We start from the raw sequence: 23,768 nt of genomic DNA on the forward strand, positions 1-23,768 counted from the left end.
AGCAAATAAACGAATGTGACTGCAGACACAATAAATCTTTTAAAAAGTTTTATCGCCCCAATTTCAAAGTAAAAGCACGTGATTCTGTACGTGCAGTACAAATGAGTTGCAATGTGCCCGTCAGGCAGAACAAATGGCCCTTGGGCCATAGGTTTGACACCACTGCTGGAGACAACAAGGCTTTTTCCCGTCAAATTCACACCCATGGGAAATCTTGTGGCTTCAATGAACCTAAAATGCATGTTTTGAGATGCTCGGGGAATTCATAGCGCCAGGAGAAAATGCACATTCACTGGAAGACCGTTTGAACTCCTAAAAGAAAATACAGACTTGTTTTGAACTTTAAAATTGTGAGGTAGAAATGCAAACAAGTCTTCCACTTGTTACGCTTAGCACATTGTTAAAGAAAGTATACGGCAAGTAATGCTATACTTCTTAAACAAGGTTCAATTATAAATGGATTAAAATGACAAATTTGTTTTACAATGTACAGTGGGGCAAATAAGTATTTAGTCAACCACCAATTGTGCAAGTTCTCCCACTTGAAAATATTAGAGAGGCCTGTAATTGTCAACATGGGTAAACCTCAACCATGAGAGACAGAATGTGGAAAAAAAACTAGAAAATCACATTGTTTGATTTTTAAAGACTTTATTTCCAAATTAGAGTGGAAAATAAGTATTTTGTCACCTACAAACAAGCAAGATTTCTTCTAACGAGGTCTAACGAGGCTCCACTCGTTACCTGTATTAATGGCACCTGTTTTAACTCATTATCGGTATAATAGACACCTGTACACAAATCAGTCAGTCACACTCCAAACTTCACTATGGCCAAGACCAAAGAGCTGTCGAACACTAGACACCAGAGACAAAATTGTAGACCTCCACCAGGCTGGGAAGACTGAATCTGCAATAGGTAAAACGCTTGGTGTAAAGAAATCAACTGTGGGAGCAATTATTAGAAAATGGAAGACATACATGACCACTTATAATCTCCCTTGATCTGGAGCTCCATGCAAGATTTCACCCCGTGGCATCAAAATGATAACAAGAGCGGTGAGCAAAAATCCCAGAACCACACGGGGGGACCAAGTGAATGACCTACAGAGAGCTGGGACCACAGTAGCAAAGGCTACTACTATCAGTAACACAATGCGCTTCCAGGGACTCAAATCCTGCACTGCCAGACGTGTCCCCCTGCTGAAGAAAGTACACGTCCGGGGCTGGCTGTGGTTCGCTAGAGAGCATTTGGATGATCCAGAAGAGGACTGGGAGAAGGTGTTATGGTCAGATGAAACCAAAATAGAACTTTTTGGTAGAAACACAGGTTCTCGTGTTTGGAGGAGAAAGAATACTGAATTGCATCCGAAGAACACCATACCGACTGTGAAGCATGGGGGTGGAAACATCATGCTTTGGGGCTGTTTTTCTGCAAAGGGACCAGGACGACTGATCTGTGTAAAGGAAAGAATGAATGGGGCCATGTATCGAGAGATTTTGAGTGAAAATCTCCTTCCATCAGCAAGGGCATTGAAGATGGAACGTGGCTGGGTCTTTCAGCATGACAGTGATCCCAAACACACAGCCAGGGCAACAAAGGAGTGGCTTCGTAAGAAGCATTTCAAGGTCCTGGAGTGGCCAAGCCAGTCTCCAGGTCTCAACCCCATAGAAAATCTGCGGAAGGAGTTGAAAGTCCGTGTTGTCCAACGACAGCCCCAAAACATCACTGCTCTAGAGATCTGCATGGGAGACTGGGCCAAAATACCAGCAACAGTGTGTGGAAAGCTTGTGAAAAGTTACAGAAAACGTTTGGCCTCCGTTATTGCCAACAAAGGATACATGACAAAGTATTGAGATGAACGTTTGGTATTGACCAAATACTTATTTTCCACCATGATTTGCAAATAAATTCTTTAAAAATCAAACAATGTGATTTTCTGTTTTTTTTTCACATTCTGTCTCTCATGGTTGAGGTTTTCCCATGTTGACAATTACAGGCCTCCATAATATTTTCAAGTGGGAGAACTTGCACAATTAGTGGTTTACTAAATACTTATTTGCCCCACTGTATATAAAATCCACAAGTTTTCAAATTATCTACGACTAGGATGGACAAATCAGATTTCTTTGTGTTTTTCGGACTCGAGTAAGGCATTAACTTGACGGTCTGAACGGAAAAAGTTGCGTAGAAGTGCAGCATTTCAAATCCGATCTAGGCCACTTTCGTATTTGGTTAAAATCCAATCTGGGCCACATTTTTCCAGAATGTGCAGGCGGTCTGCACACTCAAGTCTGGCAAAATGGAATTCATGCAGCAATTACATCAGCAAAGAGAAAGTGAGAGAGGCAGGGAGGACGTCAGCAATGGAGCTGTGCATTAGCATTAGCACCTAGCTTGAAGTCAGCTTTTAGTGAGGAGGTAGGGTTGTCGGTCTGACCCCCCTGTCCTAGAATGGTGTAGAGCAGGGGTGTCCAAACTGGTCCTCAAGGGCCGCTGTGTCTCCTGGTTTTTGTTCTTACCAATTGCGCACAGACAGTTTAACCAATGAAGTTTCTGCTAAAACAAGCAGCACCTGACAGCAATCAACTGATTACACTTAAGAATCAGATATTAAGAAAAATCGGAATTGCGGTCTCAACCTAGCCTAATTGGCACCATGTGGCAATCACAGACTATGTATTTATTAGCATTGTATCATCACACCTTTGTTATCTTTTGAAAATATACATTGCATAGTATTATCAAACTAACTGAATGTTTCCCCTTCGCTTCTACAGGGCTCGGTGTGTAATGACTGGTGTGTGATGGCCTGCCTGTATCAGTGTGGACTGTGTCAAATGGCGCGAGAGCAAAAAATGAGAGCTTAAGATTAGGGGGGAAAAAAAGCAATGGATAAAATTTTAAAATACAAATCACAATTTGATGGACGTCCCGTTTCCAGTAACATTTAGGCATTTTTACGGTAAATTGTAATACAAGGTATAAAGTCCATTTCTGTCAGTAGTAGTAAATGAGTTACATTTTCTTCACCAATTTTTGTTGATGTTTTAGGATTAGTTTACATGTCAGTAAATTGTCTTCATGCATTTTAATCACTTATTTATTTTGTAAATCACATCATTCCAATAAAAAGTGTATTACGCAGTATGTGTGTCTGTGTTGTCAAACCCATCCATTCACATTCACTAAATTGGAACTGAACCTATAATGCCTGCACAAAACTCCCTCGCCACCACTGAACATTTTATCAAATTATTAATGATGCATTTTTTTCACTCTTTGGATTTGTTAAATTTGACGTCAGTAATATATGCGAGACTGAGACAAAAGTCTCGCCTTCCTCTTTCCGACAAACAAGAAACACAAAGCTTTGAGGCACATTTCCTTTGATCGGGTAAGAGCCAAAATAATATCTCCATTTTAATTCTTCTTTCTACACTGTTACTTGCCTTTTTATGCGAGGTTATATGTAGCCAATGCAAAGGCTGTGTTCACATACGGAGAGTTGAAGTAGTTGAAGCATGCTTATGCAACTTTTAAAGAATGTTTTTTTTTCCAAATAACAAATGGAGGGGAACTAAAATATTTTATACTCGCGTGGTTCTAAGGGCTACTCATATTACAGAAAAGTGCAGTTATACAAATTGTAGATGCCTTTTTTTTTTTTTTAACTGCATTTCCCCCTCCAGTCTCTCACTGTGAAGCACACAGATGTTTTATATAATGATAGAAAATGTATTTACTTGCAGAACTATGTATGTTCACTCTATGAATTGAATTTTACACAATCCGGTTAAAACAGCTGTGAGCAAAGTATGGCTTATGTGTCACATAAGCCCTGCTTACCAGAAAGATTACCGTAGCTACCCCATGCCCTCTAAAATTGGCTGAATGAAATGTAGTTGTTTTAAATTTGAATAAAAAATGAAAAATTTCAGTTCCCTCCTAAAATACAACGATATATAACTTCTCAATTTTCCTTAAAAACTCAATAAAAAAAAGACAGTAGATCAATAGCATGCTGTGGGAAAAAGGAAATGAAAATTTTATAATGAGGAAATGTAATATAAGTCTCGGATTCACGTTTACTGACATACTGCATGTACAGCTGAGGTTCCACATGCGTCACAATCGTATTTAACTTTTATTTATTTTTTTTTACTTTAATCAATAAAAGTTAAATTCACATTAACTAAATTTTATCCCGTAGAAATTAATTTTAAAAATAGCGGGTTTCTATCAGGTTTTCTAAAATGTAATTATTTTACATACTTAATTTTCCTTTGTTGAGTGTGGGGCTTTAAGGAGTGTGGCTTAGTGAGTGAGATCATGTACTGGAGTCAAGCACCTGCCACCTCCAAGCCTCTCACCACCCAAGCCCAACCGCATCATCAGAACCCCCCACCCCGATTAACTAGGACGGTGGTACAATTTTGCAATATATTACAGTCTTCCGAAAAAAGACAAAAACAGTTGAGTTTTGTATACAAATAGGTGAATCTATTAAATGATTTCACTTTTGATAGAAATGTAGGCGAAGAGAACAAAAAACTTGCAACGACTCAAGTTGTTAGCGAATGCCGGGGTTCATAAATAATTTGATTTATGTATAACATTTTCTGAGAATTAGGGTCTCGATTCTCTCACGATGCTTCTTTTCATAACCAGTGTTGTTAATCTTACTTTAAATAAGTAATTAGTTACAGTTTCAAATTACTTCTCCCCAAAAAACAATTGAGTTAGTAACTCTGTTACCTCATTGTAAGAGTAATTAGTTACTCAGCAAAATAACTGACTTTACATGTTCTACACATTATTACATTATACATCTTTCACATCAAAGATGTTTATATTAACTGATTGAAGTGATTTTTTAGAAAAAAAAACAACCCCCCCCCAAAAAAACGAAACAAAACAAAAAAACGGAGGTCACACTTTTTTTTTTTTTTTTTTTTAATTTCACCTACATAAGAGTTTAAAGTGCTTATGACACCAAAAAGCATGTTTATTCCATATTCCTTGCGGTATTTTATGGTCCTGAATGAAATGGACCACTTGGATGTGTGTGGAAACGATCATTTTATTTCTTCAATTTTTTTAATCCCGCGCCACGAAAATGAATAACTTCCTGTTTTGAGGAGGAATGCGATGGCGACGTCACCCGGGTCAGCATTTCACAATACAGCATTGCTTTTTAGCATGCAGATGGACTGCGGATTCAGCTGATTTTGCAGATTAATTTGTTTATTTTTCGCATCACGCCAGCAAAATATGCTGCAGAAAATTGTTGCTGCACCAGGGAGAGGCGTGTGAGCCTTTTTGGGTTTCAAAAGGTTCCCATTGACCGCGGATATTGGCCAGAACAAGCCCTACTACTGTGGGACCATTGGAATTACGAGGAAGTGAGTAAGCATTTTGTATTATGTCAAATACAGGGATCATGGCACAAGTTTTAATACGGAGTTGGCTTGCATTTTGTGGCTGATTGTCCAGCGAGAATGCCACTCGACCGACAACAGGCGGCTTGTCGCACACTCACTTCTATACTCGGCTAATTGCCTTCTTCGTGTGCCCAGTGTTCTGTCAAATTTTCAATCCAATTAGAAATTGCAACTTTGTAATCGCTGTATTCGCAGCCATTTTTAACACACAGTAAACACTACAAACTTTCTTTAAATAAAGGACTATTATATACGTTTGATCATGGACGGACATGTGTTCCCCTCAGACACATCCTGCCATGTTAGCTGCACAACAACAAAACGGCGCTTTCGTATGACTCTCTCATTGTTTACGTCTTCGCTGTGTAGTAAAGTAGCACTATTTTACGCCAAGTTTGTGTTTACCATGTGGCAACTACGGGCTCTTCCGATGTCGGCCGGTTTGTCCGGTGGTCTTTCTCCTTTTTGTACTTTACACACATAGAAAGGTGCACATAGTAACTCCATCCTAGGGCTGGAACGTATTAATTCCATAATGGCATCGGTTCACAAAATTTTAGGTTTGTAAACCGGGATTAATTAAATTCAAGAACTGGGGTTCCCATCTTTGAGATTTGTATTAGTGGTTTGTGAAATGCAAAATATTCTAGTAAACGCTGAGATAAGTAAACATAGGAGAAACAGAACGGTGGCAATGATAACAACTTCATTTTCTCTACCCTTTCTGTCCACAGATTTACACCTATGAAGACCCAACACTAGTTGGAAGAAAGCTGAATCATGGCAGCACTTGTCTGTCATCTGTCATTGCTCATGCTCATTCTGGTGGCTGTGCAAATGGTTGTGCCGTACACCTTTAAGAACTGCGTTGAACTGAGGAACACCAGAAAGCGGAGCTTCAAATGCACCACTCGAGAGTGGAATATATCTGTCATATTGGAGGACCTGCCGCCGTCCGTCATCAATCTCACCATTTTGGCAAGCCCTATCAAAGACATTCCTGACAAAGCCTTCGTCCACATTAAAGACCTTCAGCATCTTGAGTTGGGCAGAAACCGTTTGAGGACCATAAGTGACTTGTCTTTTGATGGACTCAATCAACTCAAGTTTCTCGACTTGTCGTTTAACAACATCTCCCAGCTAAGGCCCAAGCTTTTTGCGAACCTGCACAATCTCACTTTCCTCACTCTGAGTGGCAACCACATCAAGTCCATGCCAGTGGACATTTTCTCAACTAGGCAGCACATGCTCGACACTTTAATATTGCAGAGCAACCGTTTAACAAACTTCTCAGAGATTGTTGAGGCTGTGTCATACTTAAAGAATCTGAAGGAATTAAACCTTTGCCAAAACAACTTAACATCTCTGCTTCACTCCAATATTTCGCTCCCTCAATCTCTCACCAAGTTGGTCCTGTGTAAAAACAACCTAGACATGTTAGGATGCGGGCGCCACTTCTTCTCTGGGATCAAAATCTTAGATTTGTCTTTAAATTCTCAACTGACTACAGAGGCTTTTCAGGATGTGGATTTAAATGGGACAAACTACCTCAAGTTGAGCTCAACCAAGGTAAATGTGACGATCCTTTTAAATATCAGCAACATAAAAGCAGGACACATCGACTTCACAGGAACAGGTGTGAAAACCAACACTATGTTACTTGAGCTGTGCAAGCTTTTAAGGAGCAAGGTGAAAAGTCTTAATACGTTGCGTCTGAGCAACAATAGCATCACTAACCTGCAAAATGATACATTGTCCCAATGCCCAACAATCCGTACAGCCTTGGATCTATCCAACAATAACATGGGAAATGCTCAAAACAAGATATCATCAGACTGCCTAAGATTTATTGGCAAGAATAAATATTTGAGAAAGTTTTATTTTGAACACAACCACTTGACCTCCATTGCCTCTTGCAAGAATGTAACGTTACGCTTTAATAAAATGGAAGAGCTCAGCTTACGATACAACCGCATCCTCTCAGTGGATTCTTACGCTTTTTATCACACACCAAATATAAAAACCCTGAAATTAAACATCAACATCATCGCCTTTCTTCATCATGAAGCTCTTAAAGGACTCTACCAGCTTGAGAACCTACGCTTGGACAACAACCTTCTCACCGACCTTTTTGCTGACACTTTTGAAGATCTGATTGTGCTGCAATCTCTTAACCTGCGAAACAATCGCATCGCAGTCATTTTCAACGGAACCTTCCTCCATCTTGAAAATCTGACAACTCTGGACCTCGGAGGGAACAAGATTTCCCACATTGAACCCTCGGGATTTCAAGGACTACGAAGCCTCTCCAAGCTATACCTAGATGGAAACAACCTGAAACAGATTCATACATCTCTCCATGGGGCGTTTCTGGACACACTCACAGTGCTGGATTTGGAAAGAAACCTGATTATGTTCCCGACCAAAAGAGTACCCTCACCATTTGTGAAGCTTAGCAGACTCAATGACTTGAAGTTAGGTGGACAGCGTCCATACGGTCTCACCCGATTGCAACATAAGTTCTTCCGCGGCCTCCGCAACCTAACTTCTCTCTACCTCGCCAATAATCAAATCTCGTACATTGCCGTTGACGCATTTGACGACCTGACGAACCTGATTTTCCTCACCTTGCAGAAGTGCTGCGTCGTGAACATAGAGCTGAAACCGGGAATTTTTAATAGTCTTCGGAAATTATCCTACTTGTCTGCAGAAAATGCCGGCTTCCAGACCTTCTCTAGGGACGTGTTTGGCAATCTAACCGGGTTGCAGACATTACAGCTCAACCACAATGGAATGCAAACACTCGATGTAGATGTGTTGGAAAGTATGTCTCATTTGCGATACTTGGACATACGCAACCTTTCGCTCAGCTGCACATGCCAGAACAGTTTGTTGCAGAATTGGACAATGAAGAACCAACAGGTCCAAGTAGTGTATCTTTACGATCTTCCTTGCCAGCAGGGGGAAAATAATAACTTCTACAACTTCAACACAGATGTCTGCTATGTCGACCTCGGCAAGTATCTCTTCTTCACCACGTCAACTGTGGTAGTGTTGTTCACATCCTTTCCGCTGCTTTATGTCCTACTTTATTGGAAAATGAAGTATGGCTACTATGTGTTTCGCGCCTGGTTCAGTGAGCAGTGGCGCAAGATCAAAGAGGAGGAGGAAAACTGTACATATGATGCTTTTGTTTCCTACAACTCCAGTGACGAACAGTGGGTCATGGTGCAGCTTTTGCCCAACCTGGAGGGCAACGGCTCGTCTTTGAAACTCTGCTTGCATCATCGCGACTTTGAGCCAGGTCGGGATATTGTAGACAACATTGTGAACGCCGTGTACAGCAGTCGCAAGACCATCTGTGTCATTAGCCGAAATTTCCTCCAAAGCGAATGGTGCTCCTTGGAAATCCAGCTAGCCAGCTACCGGCTTTTCGACGAGCACCGCGACGTTCTCCTGCTCATCTTCCTAGAACCAGTCTCCGAGCGTCAAATGTCCTCCTACCACCGCATGAGAAAGGTCATGCTGAAGAAGACGTATCTGCAGTGGCCCGGCTGGGACTGCCTAAACCCCGAGCAAGCTCAAGAGCTGTTCTGGAATAAGCTGCGTCATGCAGTAAAGACAGGGAGCAAACAGGAGACTGAAGAATATGAGACTCAGGCATCTCCTAACAATGACGATTTGGGAGATTCTGACACTCAGACTCTGATACCGGACGGAAACTACTATACATATTAAATAAGCACTTCCCATCAAAAAATGTGTGTAATTTTAGTCATCTAAATCATGGTCAGTGCCCTTTAGCCTGTGGAAAAAAAGTGCATTGCTTGTTTCTTCTGGCATCTATTACCATCAAATACTATTTTGTATGTGCTTCAAATACTCTGGGAATTTCAATATTCGTGGCAGGGCTCACTTTTTAATAGGGGCTCACTATAATGGATTTCAATGTTCGTATTGAATCTGTAATGGTATTGAATGCTTTATGTTCGATTTAGCATAATTACTTGCAAAAGATGATTCCCTTCTTGGCTTTTCCAATAACCATGCAGGATTGGTAAAAGCTAATAGCCGGCAATAGCCAGCTATTTACTGATTGGCTGAGTGCTGAACAGCTTCCTCCACGGGGGAAAATACAAACGGTGATTTGATTTGCCTTAAGTTCCATTAATTCCAATGGGGAAAGATTTAAGAAACAATTGTTTTTAGAATTGAGTGTTTTCAATGAATAAATATATGTATCTTGTATCTGAAGGCACTACTTTATGTGATGTTAGCGGAGTTCCAATATGAAGATGGAATGAACTTTTTCAGTTTTATTTTAGTATTCACATATAAATTTGTAATGACACCGGCTGGGTTTATTATGACAGATTTTAATTCAAACAGCACACCTTTTAGTCTACATCTGTCATAACAATAAAGTGAACTAGGATACACGTTTACAAGTAAACAAAAATACGCATACAAGATGTAAACAAAAAAATTAGGTAAATTGTTTGTTAGTACAGTTTCCTGGGGGAAAAGGGCCAGCGTTTAGGTCGTGTCATGGATGTGAATATAGGTGACGGGCTCTCAAGAATGTAAGGTTGCATGTAATGGTGGCCGGGAGGGGAGAATAAAGCATGAGAGGAGAAGATGGGGGTGAAGGGGTACTCTTGACGTTCAAATGAAGCATCATTTTTAAGGGGAATGTGTTGCCCAGGTGAATATCGGAATTTCAGCTCTTGGCCAGGACTGATTTGAATGTAGCTCGGCTGCGACCAACTCGTACTCTGCTGCGCATAGCAGTCCCCGAAGGGTTCAAATTTGGTGTGAGTTTCACCAAAGAAGTGCACTGGTGGTTTCTTAGACTGAATGAACAGCTGGTGAGTTACTGTAGGGGAAGGACTAAAGTCTATATGGAACTCTGGTGAGGTGCGAAGCCTAAAGATTTCATCCAAGTGACCCGTCGAAGTGTCCACGGGACTGGTTGGCCAAGCTGTAGTCTTCATAAGAGACAAGATGAGGTGGAGTTAGTTGAAGATAGTTAAGAAAAAGAAAAAAAGATAACCAAGCTTACCTGGTCCAAGCGCTGCTGTGGCGGTGAACTGAGATCCCAGCGCAAGTGCTTTTTTCCCTTCCTTTTGTTTTCGAAAAGGGCATTGCCCTCACTTTTGAAATGTATGTCATGTCCAGAGTCGACTGGAAATGGTGCTGGGAACACATCCAAAAAAATGTTTAAAACTGACAATTTATTTCAATAATCGTTGCGACAGCTTCATATCAGTTATGCCTTTAACTTATTCAGTTCCAAAGATGTGTTTTTTTTTTACAGGTGGAGCGTAGAGCATCTGAGGTCAGACGACTGTGAATTCAAAATTTGTAGGCAAGATTAAATCATTTGCTGCCATTGACAGCAATGATCATTCAGGTAGTCTTTTTATTCATGTGAATAAAAAAAAAAAAATTAGATCATTCAGTACCAGCCCGCCCAGTTCAAATGTAATGGACATTTATTGTGGTCACTGGTCAGTAGCAGTGAAAGAGTTAATTGTGAGAATGACACAAAATACTCAAACTAGTTTTAGAATTGCAGAGTGAATGAGTGGTAAGCACGTCAATCTGAGAGTTCTGAGGTCAAAGTTTTGAATCTGGAATCTCACCTTCCATTGTGGTTATAGATGTTCCCCCTCTGCTTGAGAGTTTCTTTGTCCATATACTGGCCAGAAATACGTGTTGGTTTATTAAAGAGCAAATTGTCCATATAGGTTCTGGATTACTCGTGAATTTAATGAGGGCAAGTGGTACAGATGGTGGGTTTTAAAAAAAAAAAAAAAAAAAAAAAAAAAGGATTGTAATTTAGTAGTGTCTCATTTTGTTAAATTGTTTTTCCACATTTACCTGGGACTTAAAATTTACTCGCTGTCATGTGCATTATGTATGTGCAACAACATGATTCCTTGATGTTAATTTGATAAAATAACTTGAATTAACTAGCATAATCAAGTCTGCGGGCATAACTTAAATTTCTGAGTAAACTGAATTTGAAATAAGTTAAGTGTGCAACTCACTCCTGATTTTTTCAAAAGGGCACGATAGCAACAGGGCAGCCAGCTAGGGGGTTTAGAACAGCTGTCTGCACTTTCCGCTGCCATTGTGACAGCCTTTCCGCTGCCATAGTGACAGCCTAAGTTTGAAACTCGCTTGGAGTAACTTTTTATACATTTACTGGTTCTTAAATAAGGTCTGCTTTACTTAATATACTGAGTTCAAAGTATTTAACAGCAGTCCGTTTACTTAAATTTTGAATTTAAGGGGTTAACCCCCAATCAAAACTTGAGAATTCAAGTGAAATGAGTTGATTATTATTTTTACGTAGACAACAGTGTGCAGTATTCCACATAGATGTTCTTATGTATGAATCTAGAGCTTGAGTACATACCTGGCGTCCACTGCCGTTTTTTCCGCTTTGCCTTTTGCTTGTGGACGTCTCCCTTGGGTTGAGGGTGAAGGTCAGTGCCCGAGTGCAGGTGTTTGAGGTTCTGTTGAAGGTGTTTGCCATGTGCCTCCCGCAGGGCTCGCAGCAGTACTTCCCTGCTCTCTGCCACCAGATCCCGCTGCCTAAGTAAAGGGAAGCGCAAGGAGTTGCACAAGCGCCGCGCCACCGCGCTGACTGACTTTGGGGCGATGCCTTCTTTTTGGGCTGGACTGTCAACCCCGGTTTTCATGGCAACATGCCGACGCCGTATCAGGCTGGGTGGTTTTCGTGGCTCAGGGAGCTTCTTTCTCTCAGGCGAGCACTCTACGGAAGAGGGTAGCTTTGGGCCTGGACGTGTTATTGTCCTCTTCACAACCGGGCTCTCGTCAGAGGTAATAAGTAAAGACGGCTCTTTTTCTCTTTGGTCCAGGATCACTTCTGATGTTTGACTTTTCTCCTTGCTCTCCTCAGCGGCCTCGGTGGCTTGAGGTTCTTCATGGGGTCCACTGGCATCATTGAAAAGGGGAGACGACGTCTTTGCTTCCTTGGTTGTTCTCTCCTTCTTATCCAGTAACAGGCGCTGGATATCGAGGGACTTCACCTGGTGGTTGAAGATCCCCCGGTGGCTAATGAGGCGGGACGCTGTGATGAGACTGGCTTCCTGCGTGGGAGCGCGCGTGACTGGGACTGGAGGCGGCGACACGAGGTCCCTCTTACAGGTGTTTTGGCTGCAAGTGTGCAGGTGTCGAATATCCAGGTTGCCCTGAAGGCAGCAGCCGTGCTGTTGCGAGTTGACCCTGCAGGGGTCCTGGCCGCCGCTTCTTTTCTGGCTGCGCTCCTTACGCGACTTTAGTCGTTTAATTTTGTGCATGCTGTTTTCCAGGTGGCACTTGCAGGTGCTGCTGAATTGGCCCACTTCTGTGTGTCTCATCCTGACCTTTGCTTGGCTAGAAAAACAAAGTTCAAACTTGTACTTTGGTTAGTTAACAGTGCAGGTCCTAAAGCAGTCCTCAGAAGACATAGGAGTACATATTTGGGAAGGTACGTCTACCATTCCACGAGTGTTTCTGGTAAAATCGGTCAACGCGGTTCTTGGAATCGGCATTTTAAACCGTGGCGAATTTCCAATTGAGGCCAATAGGGTGCTTAGTATACCAGCTACCGCTCACCCAAAAAAATGTGAAAAACTTAATGAAAACTACATACTAAAATTAAAATATTTCTAAATATTAATTTACTGTGGCTTATATTTGATGTGAAATGCAGTCATCCTTATGATTTTCATGATGCAGTATTTTCAAGCTACACGAAATATTGCGAAGAGCACAGCATAATGTAGTCAAACCCACATTAAAAATATTGTTAGATTACGAACAAGACCGGAGGTTTAGTTTTTGAGTGTACAGGTAAACCTACCTAACGTATAACGTTATTCTTACTTACAGAGTAGCGAGGTCGCCATCTTCTGGAAGTCAGCAGTCAAACCAGGAGACGGATCTCCATGCGAGAAGGCCATCAATATGGAAGCGTTGACAAACTGGTGCAATTTTAACACAAGACACACCTGAATTAAGTTACAACATTACTACTTCCTAAATTGCTTCGAAAAAACTGAGCAGAATGTGATTAACTGAAGCAAATCAGTCGTGTGAAGTTAAAAACTTAAGATATTTTTAAATGTAACGGCCGAAACTTATCGACATCACGACGACTCTTACGTTAGAAACAGCGGTAGGATGACCTGACGCTGTGGAATACATCGGGATAGAGCAGCATAACACACTCAAATGCCTTGTGGTTGGAGCAGTCCATTGACACATTCACACAGGGGACATTGGTCGCAACCTAACTCATCTTTTACCTTTATTTCCTCATTTGAACGAGTTTAATCTCTGTAGTTACATACATAATACTTAGTTAATCTTTAATATTAAAATTTGGTTGTAAAATGGAAAAACAATGCGTGAAATGAAATAAAATGAAATTCGCTGTTACCCCCAAAAGGTGGTGCCATCACCGTGAACGCTCACTTCCTGAAACCGATTTTTGGAGACGATGACAGGATTTTGTACTATTTAATTGCCTATTTTCTACGTGCATGTAAGTCAAAATGGTTTACTGTAATACTTAGAAAGACGCATAAGATATTTTTAACCACTAAGGTGTAAACGAGCTGCTTCTTCCTATAGATATATTTAAAAAATAATAATAACAATCATGCAAGCTAGCAGCTTGTGCTATCTAATTTGCAATGGCGTCTTAAGCTACTGTCCAACTAGTCTTGTTAGCGATTGTTTCATTCATGTCTTTGGTTTATTTCGTTGAAATAGAAAGAGCCGAAGTCATACATGCCTGTTTTGGAACAGTAAACGAGGCCGAGTCATGAGCGCCGACGAGTGGAACCCGGCCGCCACACCCACCGCCTGTGAGGATACCCAGGGAGATGGGCGATGGATGTCTATGGTGTGTATATTGTCTTATAGCATTATTTTTAATGTGCGTTATCATCCTGAGACGATGTGCCAGGAAAACATGCAGTGGTGTTGCTATTTAGGTAGCTACCTGGAAAACCTACTTCCCATTATTGTGGACAATAGTTATCGATAACGGGATGTCCTTATCAAAGCAGATTCTTTACTTGAAGAACGGGATGTTTGGCTTTTCCCTGTCAATGCACTCGCGCTACTTGTTTGGAACAGTTATTAGTATTTCAGCTGCTCTTCTTGATGCAGCCCTCCCATTATATTCAGACTTCTGTGACTAGGAACTGCCACACCTACCAGGAATCGAACATGTGTGAAACAAAGCAGCATGTAGCAGTGACTGTTTTTAGTGATGCACGATAATACATTATTCAACCGATACCGATAACCAAGGGCGTAGGTTTGCATTGGGACAGTAGGGACATAACACTACCAACTTTTCAGGATGCTCAAATTATCCCCACCAACTTGTAAGCAACCTTATTTGCTTTATATAATGACTTCAGTTATATAGGTCATTTAGATTGTCTTCTTATATGTTGTAAGGATAGAATTGATCCTACCATTATGAAGTGATTTACAGTACTTTCATTATGGTCAGACTTACACTGACCCCTTTTCACTCGCTGAATGTGCCAGTCGATTTTTTTTTCACTCAAATGCACGTTTGATTGGCTGATGACTTGAACCCCTCCCCCGCACACACACACGCGCATTTACATCCCGACAGAAATACAATCTGCCGCCTCCCCCGCCCCCTTCGACGACGAGGGATATTAGAAGTTTTTTCTCCTCCAACAGCAGCCACTGTAAGTAATGTAAAAAGACGTCAATGTTGTGGAGGTGGGGAACACACCACTAATTTTGCTACTGCTACAGTGCTTCAAGTTAATTTTACTCACTTGGATTTTTTGAAATAAGAGCTAGCTCAAAATGAGCTTAACAGACTTATTTTAAGCAAAAAGTTTGTATATTTAATCTTAAAAGAAAAACTTGTTTGTCAGAAATGTTCTTAATTTTAGAATATTGTTCAAAACATTATTGGAAAGAATTTTTTTCTTGATTTAGGTGAAAAATGGCCAACTTTTAGATCTATGGGCTCAATACGAACAAATATTAATGTTTACTTAATGTAAGTGGAAGAATCTGACACATTAATCTATTAACTAGCCTTTAACCCCCCCCCCCCAAAAAAAGATGGAGAAAATTATTTGACTAGATTTAACAAAAATTATCAGATTAAGACATTATAAATTTGCAGTGTAAAGGTTAGTATAGGTCAATGCAGATTTATTTTGCATTGATCATTTAGCCTATCAATTAATTAGGTTCATATTGGTGAGAAATGTAGCCCTGATCCCCATTCACCAAATATGTTTGGTCTAATAAATGTCCCGTCCCCAGCAAAAGGTGGACATGCAGGTTATGCTATTATATTGTCCCTACCAATATTAAGACCAAACCTATGCCCTTGCCGATAACCGATAATTTCCTCCTCCTTCCAGCCGATAACCGATAATGTCAAGCCGATAACTCTATAAAAAGATATATGTAAAATGTTAAAGTATACACAAGAGCAAATGTTACTGTGCAAAAATAGAATTTATTGCTACTTTCTCTACATCAAATGTGAACAAGTGGTCAATTCCAACAGCTAAACAATAACATTGTATGACAGTGTGTCTAAGCTTTCGGCTACAATTATTTAAAGTAAATGCCTAAGTTGCACAAAAATGCCTTTAAATGTAGGCCATTCTTAAAATATATAACATGACTACGCTGCAAAAACAAACTTCCTTAAAACTAGTTAAATTCCCTTGTTTTCAGTGCAAATCTATTGGAAATTAGTGAATGAATCTGGCAGTGCTTCAAGTAAATTTCTCTCCGATTTTTTGAAATAAGAAAAATAGCTCGCTGAAAATAAGCATTATTCTAAGATATAAATTATTGTGTTTAATCTTAAAAATTAGCTTGTATCAGAAATGTTCTTTATTCAAGAATAGATATGGTTAAAAACATTATTTGAAAGCAAATTTTTCTTGATTTAGGTGAAAAATGACCAATTTTTATATCTATGGGCTTTATAAAAACAAATTGTAATATTTACTTCAAGTAAGTGGAATAATGTGACAAATTCATCAGTTAACTAGTCTTCAACACTCAAAACAAGATGGAAAAATACATTCGACTAGATATATGAAAAATAATCTGAATTAGACGATTAAATTTCCAGTGTAGTGAATGCATTATTTGCCTCTGCGGTGTTAGCCGGGCAGTTTTGTGAGTAGAGTGTGGTTTGGTGCATGTTGACATTATCATCTAACCACTGTGCCCATCATGTTAAGCATGCTTACCTGACTGACATCACTTGTCCAAATGTCCATGGTGAAACTGATGTGATCAGCATATATTTTACGAAGAATATTGGTCATATGAAGCAGGTAAGCGTGCATCCGAAAACTAGTGGCAATCAGTATGTGGTAGCTGGCCTCCAATGCGGTAAAAGCAGCCGAAACCCCATGTCTTCAACGACGGTGAACGGCTGGTCATCAAAGGCAATAAACTGCATTATGTTTTCATCCAGGTCTTTGGCTCTCTGATCACTTCGGTCAAACCGTCTCTGCTTGTCAAAAGCGTCTCCAATGGTCACAAGCACCGCAGCTTTGCATTTGTTTATTTGTTAGCCTTAGCGTTCGCGCTACAAATCTTTGGGGTGCAGCTTTAAATGGCTCATCAGGTTAGTGGTGTTGAATGAGGACGCTTTCTTTCCACCGCGTGAAACTTCTGCACTGCATGTTTTGCGGATGGGGAGAGCGTAATTTGTTTCACACACGGAAAAATCAACCCATGCTGGTAACAGAGCCGCCATGATATCCAACTGCTTCAAGGTGCTTCAGAGGGAGGAGGGGTTGAGGCGGCGGTGCAGAATTGGTGACGGGTAACTCATGCGACAGGGGCTTCAGAAGGGGGAAAGGTTGAGGCGGCGGTGCAGAATTGGACAAAACTGCGTCGACTGTGCTCATTTGGAGGCTAAATCAAGTATATAATTATCAGATTGCATTATCGGTTGAATTTTTTTTTTATCGGGATTATCTGTGTGACGTCATACCTGCCATTATCGGCAGATAATTATCGGTAACCGATATTATTCTGCATCATTAACGGTTTTACTTAGTATTGGATTGGTCAGACTCAAAATTTAAGAGTCAATACAAGCTATTGTGATTTACTTGGTTCCACAACAGTCTGCCGAATCAATTTCCTGTTCTATACTGTATATGGTTACTCTCAACTTTTACCTATAAACCTTTTCTGGTGATGTCTCAAGAAAAACAACTTCTCTAATGGATACTTCTTCATGTGTGCAGCACAATCGCTTCCTGTCAGACAGCAAAGATAAAGAACCAGAGGTCCTCTTCGTTGGTGACTTTCTGGTGCAACTCATGCATCAGTTTGGTGTAAGAAAAGATCCCTTATACAGTGGTACCTCGACATACTATCGCTTCAACACACGATCTTTTCGACAGCCGACGTAAAATTTGACTCGCCATTGGTTTCTACATCCGACGACATGCTCGATATACGACAATTTTTGACAGCGCCGCAGTTTCTTTGTTTTGCCGGAAGACGGACGCACGGCTAATTTTCTTGTGAGCGAAATCAACACTGGATCCAAAAAAGGTTAGTGCAGGTGGAGAAAAAAGAAAATGTGATGCTTACCATTGAAATGAAGAGGTAAATGATAGCAAAATATAAGCATTGTGTGTGCATCCATGAACTGGGTTGACAATAGGTCTATAGAATTGCGATCTCGGCCGGCGGTCCACTTCCGTTAGCCCGTCTTATAGCGTTGACAATTCTTATTGTGGTAACATCGCCAAAGAAGTCGTCAGCTTCGTCAGGTTTCTAATTATTTATTCCATCAACTCACCTAGTGTCCGCTGCTGTTGACGCCAGCATCAAAACAGTAAAATAGAACTGCGCTTTCTTGCTCACGTCACGTCACCCAAGCGGTGCGTTCAGGTACAGCAAAAAAAGTCTGCCACATTAGGACCCGATTCGTTACATTATTACAGGTATTATTATTATTACTTTTATTATATTATATTATTATTCAGATTTTTATTCATAATTTTTTTTGCTCCTTGTAATTGCTATTTGCAATAGTAGCAGCAGTATTTATTAAGGATTTAGTGTAGGTTTTTGGGCTGCGGAACGGATTAATGGAATTATAATGTATTCCTATGGGAAAATCATGCTCGATTTACGACCATTTCGACTTACAAACAAGGTCCTGGAACGAATTAACTTCGTATGTAGAGGTACCCCTGTAATTTTTTCCCAATTTCAAACTTGTATTCATATTAACGTTTAATTTCCTTCCGCGTTTGTCTTAGGTGTGGCGGCAACTCTTCTCCCCACTGCACGCCCTTAATTTTGGGGTGGGCAGCGACGCCACACAGCACGTGCTCTGGAGACTGACAAATGGTGAACTGGACCACATAAGCCCAAAGGTAGTCTGTAGATTTATTCTATATTTAGTACGTCACACTGCTACATATCATTTTTGTTGATCCAGATTGTCGTTCTTTGGGTGGGGACCCAAAACCGGGGACATACTGCCAAGCAAATTAGCGGGGGCATCATGGAAATCGTCCAAGTGATCAAGAACAAGCTGCCGCACGCTCACACACTCGTACTCGTAAGTGCTCTATATACCTTCTTACAATACAGTATTAGAAGTGAATCCTTGTGGACTCACTGGTGTAAAACTACACCACTAAACAACTGAGAACTGTTGCTCATATTTCCCAGGGGTGTATATCAACAATTTTATGACATTACGATATCTTTTCCTTGGACAACAATGTAATAAATACTGATATTACAAAGTTTGCCTCAATTCGATTTGATTCAAACACTTTCAGTCGATTTATTGACATGAACACATTTAACACCATGAGTTGCATTTTACCTAAAGCCATGAAAAATACAAAGTACATTTTTTTGATGAAACATTTGAGACGTTTGAATGAAAACATAGTTTTTTTCAATGAAACAGCATTGATAAACAATGACAGTCAATGTTTTGCATTTTTCTCAATTTGATCGGAGTGTATAGATGTATCATTACACCCCTAATATTCCGTCACTGGAGTGTACATATAGTATAACATACCCCACCCCCCTTCCCCAAATATATTGCTGTTAGCAATGCAGAACTCTTATTTTTGTTTGGAATCTTACAGGTAAGTATTGATTACTTAAACACATTCAAAATATTTATTTGGGCATTCACAATATACAGTGCCTTGCAAAAGTATTCGGCCCCCTTGAATCTTGCAACCTTTCGCCACATTTCAGGCTTCAAACATAAAGATATGAAATTTAATTTTTTTGTCAAAAATCAACAACAAGTGGGACACAATCGTGAAGTGGAACAACATTTATTGGATAATTTAAACTTTTTTAACAAATAAAAAACTGAAAAGTGGGGCGTGCAATATTATTCGGCCCCTTTACCTTCAGTGCAGCAAACTCACTCCAGAAATTCAGTGAGGATCTCTGAATGATCCAATGTTGTCCTAAATGACCGATGATGATAAATAGAATCCACCTGTGTGTAATCAAGTCTCCGTATAAATACACCTGCTCTGTGATAGTCTCAGGGTTCTGTTTAAAGTGCAGAGAGCATTATGAAAACCAAGGAAAACACCAGGCAGGTCCGAGATACTGTTGTGGAGAAGTTTAAAGCTGGATTTGGATACAAAAAGATTTCCCAAGCTTTAAACATCTCAAGGAGCACTGTGCAAGCCATCATATTGAAATGGAAGGAGCATCAGACCACTGCAAATCTACCAAGACCCGGCCGTCCTTCCAAACTTTCTTCTCAAACAAGGAGAAAACTGATCAGAGATGCAGCCAAGAGGCCCATGATCACTCTGGATGAACTGCAGAGATCTACAGCTGAGGTGGGAGAGTCTGTCCATAGGACAACAATCAGTCGTACACTGCACAAATCTGGCCTTTATGGAAGAGTGGCAAGAAGAAAGCCATTTCTCAAAGATAGCCATAAAAAGTCTCGTTTAAAGTTTGCCACAAGCCACCTGGGAGACACACAAAACATGTGGAAGAAGGTGCTCTGGTCAGATGAAACCAAAATTGAACTTTTTGGCCGTAATGCAAAACGATATGTTTGGTGTAAAAGCAAAACAGCTCATCACCCTGAACACACCATCCTCACTGTCAAACATGGTGGTGGCAGCATCATGGTTTGGGCCTGCTTTTCTTCAGCAGGGACAGGGAAGATGGGTAAAATTGACGGGAAGATGGATGCAGCCAAATACAGGAACATTCTGGAAGAAAACCTGTTGGTATCTGCACAAGACCTGAGACTGGGACGGAGATTTATCTTCCAACAGGACAATGATCCAAAACATAAAGCCAAATCTACAATGGAATGGTTCAAAAATAAACGTATCCAGGTGTTAGAATGGCCAAGTCAAAGTCCAGACCTGAATCCAATCGAGAATCTGTGGAAAGGGCTGAAGACTGCTGTTCACACTCTCCATCCAACCTCACTGAGCTCGAGCTGTTTTGCAAGGAAGAATGGGCAAGAATGTCAGTCTCTCGATGTGCAAAACTGATAGAAACATACCCCAAGCGACCTGCAGCTGTAATTGGAGCAAAAGGTGGCACTACAAAGTATTAACGCAAGGGGGCCGAATAATATTGCACGCCCCACTTTTCAGTTTTTTATTTGTTAAAAAAGTTTAAATTATCCAATAAATTTTGTTCCACTTCACGATTGTGTCCCACTTGTTGTTGATTCTTGACAAAAAATTAAAATTTTATATCTTTATGTTTGAAGCCTGAAATGTGGCGAAAGGTTGCAAGGTTCAAGGGGGCCGAATACTTTTGCAAGGCACTGTATAATCAGAGGAGGAGGGGAAACGTTTGTATTTTAAAGGGAAAACTGTATATAGTAATACAAGCTGTGTAATTTATGTATATAATATTTACAATTATATCACTGAAACAAAGGTTTTGCTCAACATCAACCTTTACACTTTCTTTTTCCCAGAATGTACAGCTGTTTTATCATTAAGTTTCATACCGCTCTTCATAACAGGGACTCCTACCGAGAGGTAAATCCCCAAACCCGCTGCGGGAGCGTAACACTGAGGTCAACCGGTTGGTGCGGGAAGCCGTCAGCTGCCTCCCTCACGCCTCCTTTCTGAACGTTGACCCGGGCTTCGTGCACTCCAACGGTAGCATCTCTCACCAGGATATGTACGACTATCTTCACCTGACCCCGCAGGCCTACCAGGCTGTGTGTGAGCCGCTACACGCTCACCTCAAGTCCATGCTAGACAGGTCTGCTGAGAACTGACCAACACACACAACTCGCACCAGTGCTTAACACTCTGCTAGCTTAGCAAGAATGATCAATAGAAATCGGTTACGATGTGTCCATGGATGAAGTGGTCACTGTTACAAATAGTGGGACCAAAACACTTAGTTAAATAAATGTGACACACTAGAGAGAACGGCGAATGTCCCGCTTCAGCTAAGCTCCCACTCCCATTTTCTTCCTATGATTACCCTCCATATATTATGCTATATGTGACATCGCCACTTTCCTTAAACCCTTTTTTGCATCAGCTATTGTACTTAAAATCAACAGATGAGAGCCCGTTTCACCACAAATTTGTATGTTGTATAAGTCGTACAATGGAAGGAAGGCCCTGCTTGGGTATGGCCATGAGTACCATTCCGCTAAGATGAGAAAATGCATTAAAGAAAAGCAACAGCGTGCTTTTAGTGTGTTGTGTATTATTTGTCTGATTCCTGTTATCTCCATACCAGTCTTGATGACATGCTGGATTCTACCATTTACTTAAGTAACATCTATCAGTTTAAGATATCACTCATGCTACCAATCCTATGCCCTCTCCGATTTCTGGTTACTGGGTTGTCGTCATTTCCTGCCATGTTTTTGAATGCTATACCAGAAATACAACATTAGACTTGATTGTAAATATATAAGAAGTAGCAAGAACCTGAATGCACCAAGAAAATTACTTTTTTCCAGCATAACTTAGAAGGCTGGGACGATCTGATCCGTATCCCGACACGTGTGCGGCGATCCAATACGTATTGCAATACTTCAACTAGGGGTGGGAACCTCTTGGTTCCCCACGATACGATACGATTTCCGATATGAAGCTCACGATAACGATGATCTCACGATATAGCAATACAGCGATTATCAATACATTGGTCAGGAAATCATACTACAAAAAAAACTAATAAACAGACAAAACAAGCTATATTAATCCTTCTGCTGTAAGTTTATGTCCAGTCCATTTGAACTGGGAGGGTGGCAGCAAATGAACCCCTCCCACTTCAAACAGGCCCCTCCCACTTCTATAGCCAGAAGTGGCAGCCAATTAATGCCAGGCAAGGAGGTGATTTTGGGCCATTTTAGGTCATTACCTGTTGATTTCCAGTCACTTCCGGTTGATTTGGGGCATTTTATGGGCACTTACTGTTGATTTTGGGTTACAGAACACGAAGTGAGCCATGAATCCCACAAATGAATAGGCAGTGACTCAAACTCAAAAGGAAGTTACCTGTAAATGCCCTAAAATGAACAGAAAGTGACCTGTAAATGCCCTGAAAATCAGAAAGAGTGACTGTCAATGGTTGGCGTTGAGTTAACTGAAACACTATGATGTCGTAAGATTTTGGTAGCAACTTGTTGGTTCCTTTTTTTTTTTTTTTTTTTTTTTTTTTTTTTTTTTTGAAACATTGATACCTTTTCAAAATGATATCTCGATTCTTGGCATGAGTGTATCGATAACCTTTTGGGATGCAAAGTATCACGATATATCACCATTTCGATATATTGTCACACCCCTAACTTCAACTATGGAAACATTACCTTTTAAAATGTATAAGAACAAAGACTCATGGGCTTCGTTCATACTCCAGGTCTTAATGCACGAATGCAAATTTTTTTTTTTTCGTGTTTTTCCAACTTGAGTGAGGCATTAACTTGACGGTCTGAACGTGACAAGTCGCATAGAACTGGACCATTTCAAATCCGATCTGGGTCACTTTCGTATGTGGTTCAAATCCGATTTGGGCCACATTTTTCCAGACTGTCGCGGCGGTCTGTACTGTCCTGTCTATCAAATTGGAATTCATGCAGCAATTACATCATCAAAAAGCGAGAGAGACTCTACGGTAGCAGTGCAGCTGTGCATTATTAGCGCATAGCTTGCCTTGAACACGGCTTTTTAGGAAGGGTCGGACTTGACAACAGTCATAAAAAAAATTTAAATGGGTTGAGGATAAGCCTGAGAATGATCGGTT

At 40.6% G+C, this 23,768-nt stretch overlaps 4 protein-coding genes across 8 annotated transcripts in view; 3 read left to right on the forward strand and 1 right to left on the reverse strand.

Moving 5' to 3' along the window:
* Positions 1–3,012, forward strand: part of cnfn (cornifelin) — a 29,019-nt gene extending 26,007 nt beyond the window's left edge. For all 3 annotated transcript variants that reach the window (XM_057834994.1, XM_057834996.1, XM_057834995.1), the window contains one exon: positions 2,781–3,012. In XM_057834994.1, coding sequence (XP_057690977.1) covers positions 2,781–2,870 — 90 coding nt within the window. In that variant the 3' untranslated portion in view covers positions 2,871–3,012. The remainder of the gene's footprint in view (positions 1–2,780) is intronic.
* Positions 3,013–3,339: 327 nt separating this feature from the next.
* tlr21 (toll-like receptor 21) lies at positions 3,340–11,936 on the forward strand. The gene is made up of 2 exons (XM_057833985.1): positions 3,340–3,397; positions 6,179–11,936. Exon 2 carries the CDS (start codon positions 6,225–6,227, stop codon positions 9,180–9,182), a length of 2,958 nt encoding a protein of 985 aa, XP_057689968.1. The 5' UTR covers positions 3,340–3,397; positions 6,179–6,224; the 3' UTR covers positions 9,183–11,936.
* Positions 9,801–13,696, reverse strand: si:dkey-250k15.4 (uncharacterized). Of its 2 annotated transcripts, none has more exons than XM_057833988.1 (5): positions 13,623–13,696; positions 13,348–13,441; positions 11,869–12,851; positions 10,507–10,640; positions 9,801–10,432 (listed from the first exon to the last, which is right to left on the reverse strand). In XM_057833988.1, exons 3-5 carry the CDS (start codon positions 12,833–12,835, stop codon positions 9,947–9,949), a joined length of 1,587 nt encoding a protein of 528 aa, XP_057689971.1. In that variant the 5' UTR covers positions 12,836–12,851; positions 13,348–13,441; positions 13,623–13,696; the 3' UTR covers positions 9,801–9,946. The 2 variants fall into 2 exon arrangements, with proteins under 2 accessions (XP_057689971.1, XP_057689972.1); XM_057833989.1 differs by having other exon boundaries at positions 13,348–13,468; positions 13,623–13,653.
* Positions 13,697–13,893: 197 nt separating this feature from the next.
* Positions 13,894–22,211, forward strand: pafah1b3 (platelet-activating factor acetylhydrolase, isoform Ib, gamma subunit). 2 transcript variants are annotated; one of them, XM_057833992.1, is made up of 6 exons: positions 13,894–14,004; positions 14,235–14,367; positions 17,756–17,845; positions 18,785–18,901; positions 18,967–19,089; positions 21,520–22,211. In XM_057833992.1, the coding sequence occupies exons 2-6, from the start codon at positions 14,287–14,289 to the stop codon at positions 21,778–21,780; spliced, it is 672 nt and encodes a 223-aa protein (XP_057689975.1). In that variant the 5' UTR covers positions 13,894–14,004; positions 14,235–14,286; the 3' UTR covers positions 21,781–22,211. The 2 variants fall into 2 exon arrangements, with proteins under 2 accessions (XP_057689975.1, XP_057689976.1); XM_057833993.1 differs by having other exon boundaries at positions 13,899–14,004; positions 14,271–14,367.
* Positions 22,212–23,768: the final 1,557 nt, after the last annotated feature.

This window comes from Corythoichthys intestinalis, chromosome 4 (genome assembly GCF_030265065.1).
Source record: "Corythoichthys intestinalis isolate RoL2023-P3 chromosome 4, ASM3026506v1, whole genome shotgun sequence".
NCBI lineage: Eukaryota > Metazoa > Chordata > Actinopteri > Syngnathiformes > Syngnathidae > Corythoichthys > Corythoichthys intestinalis.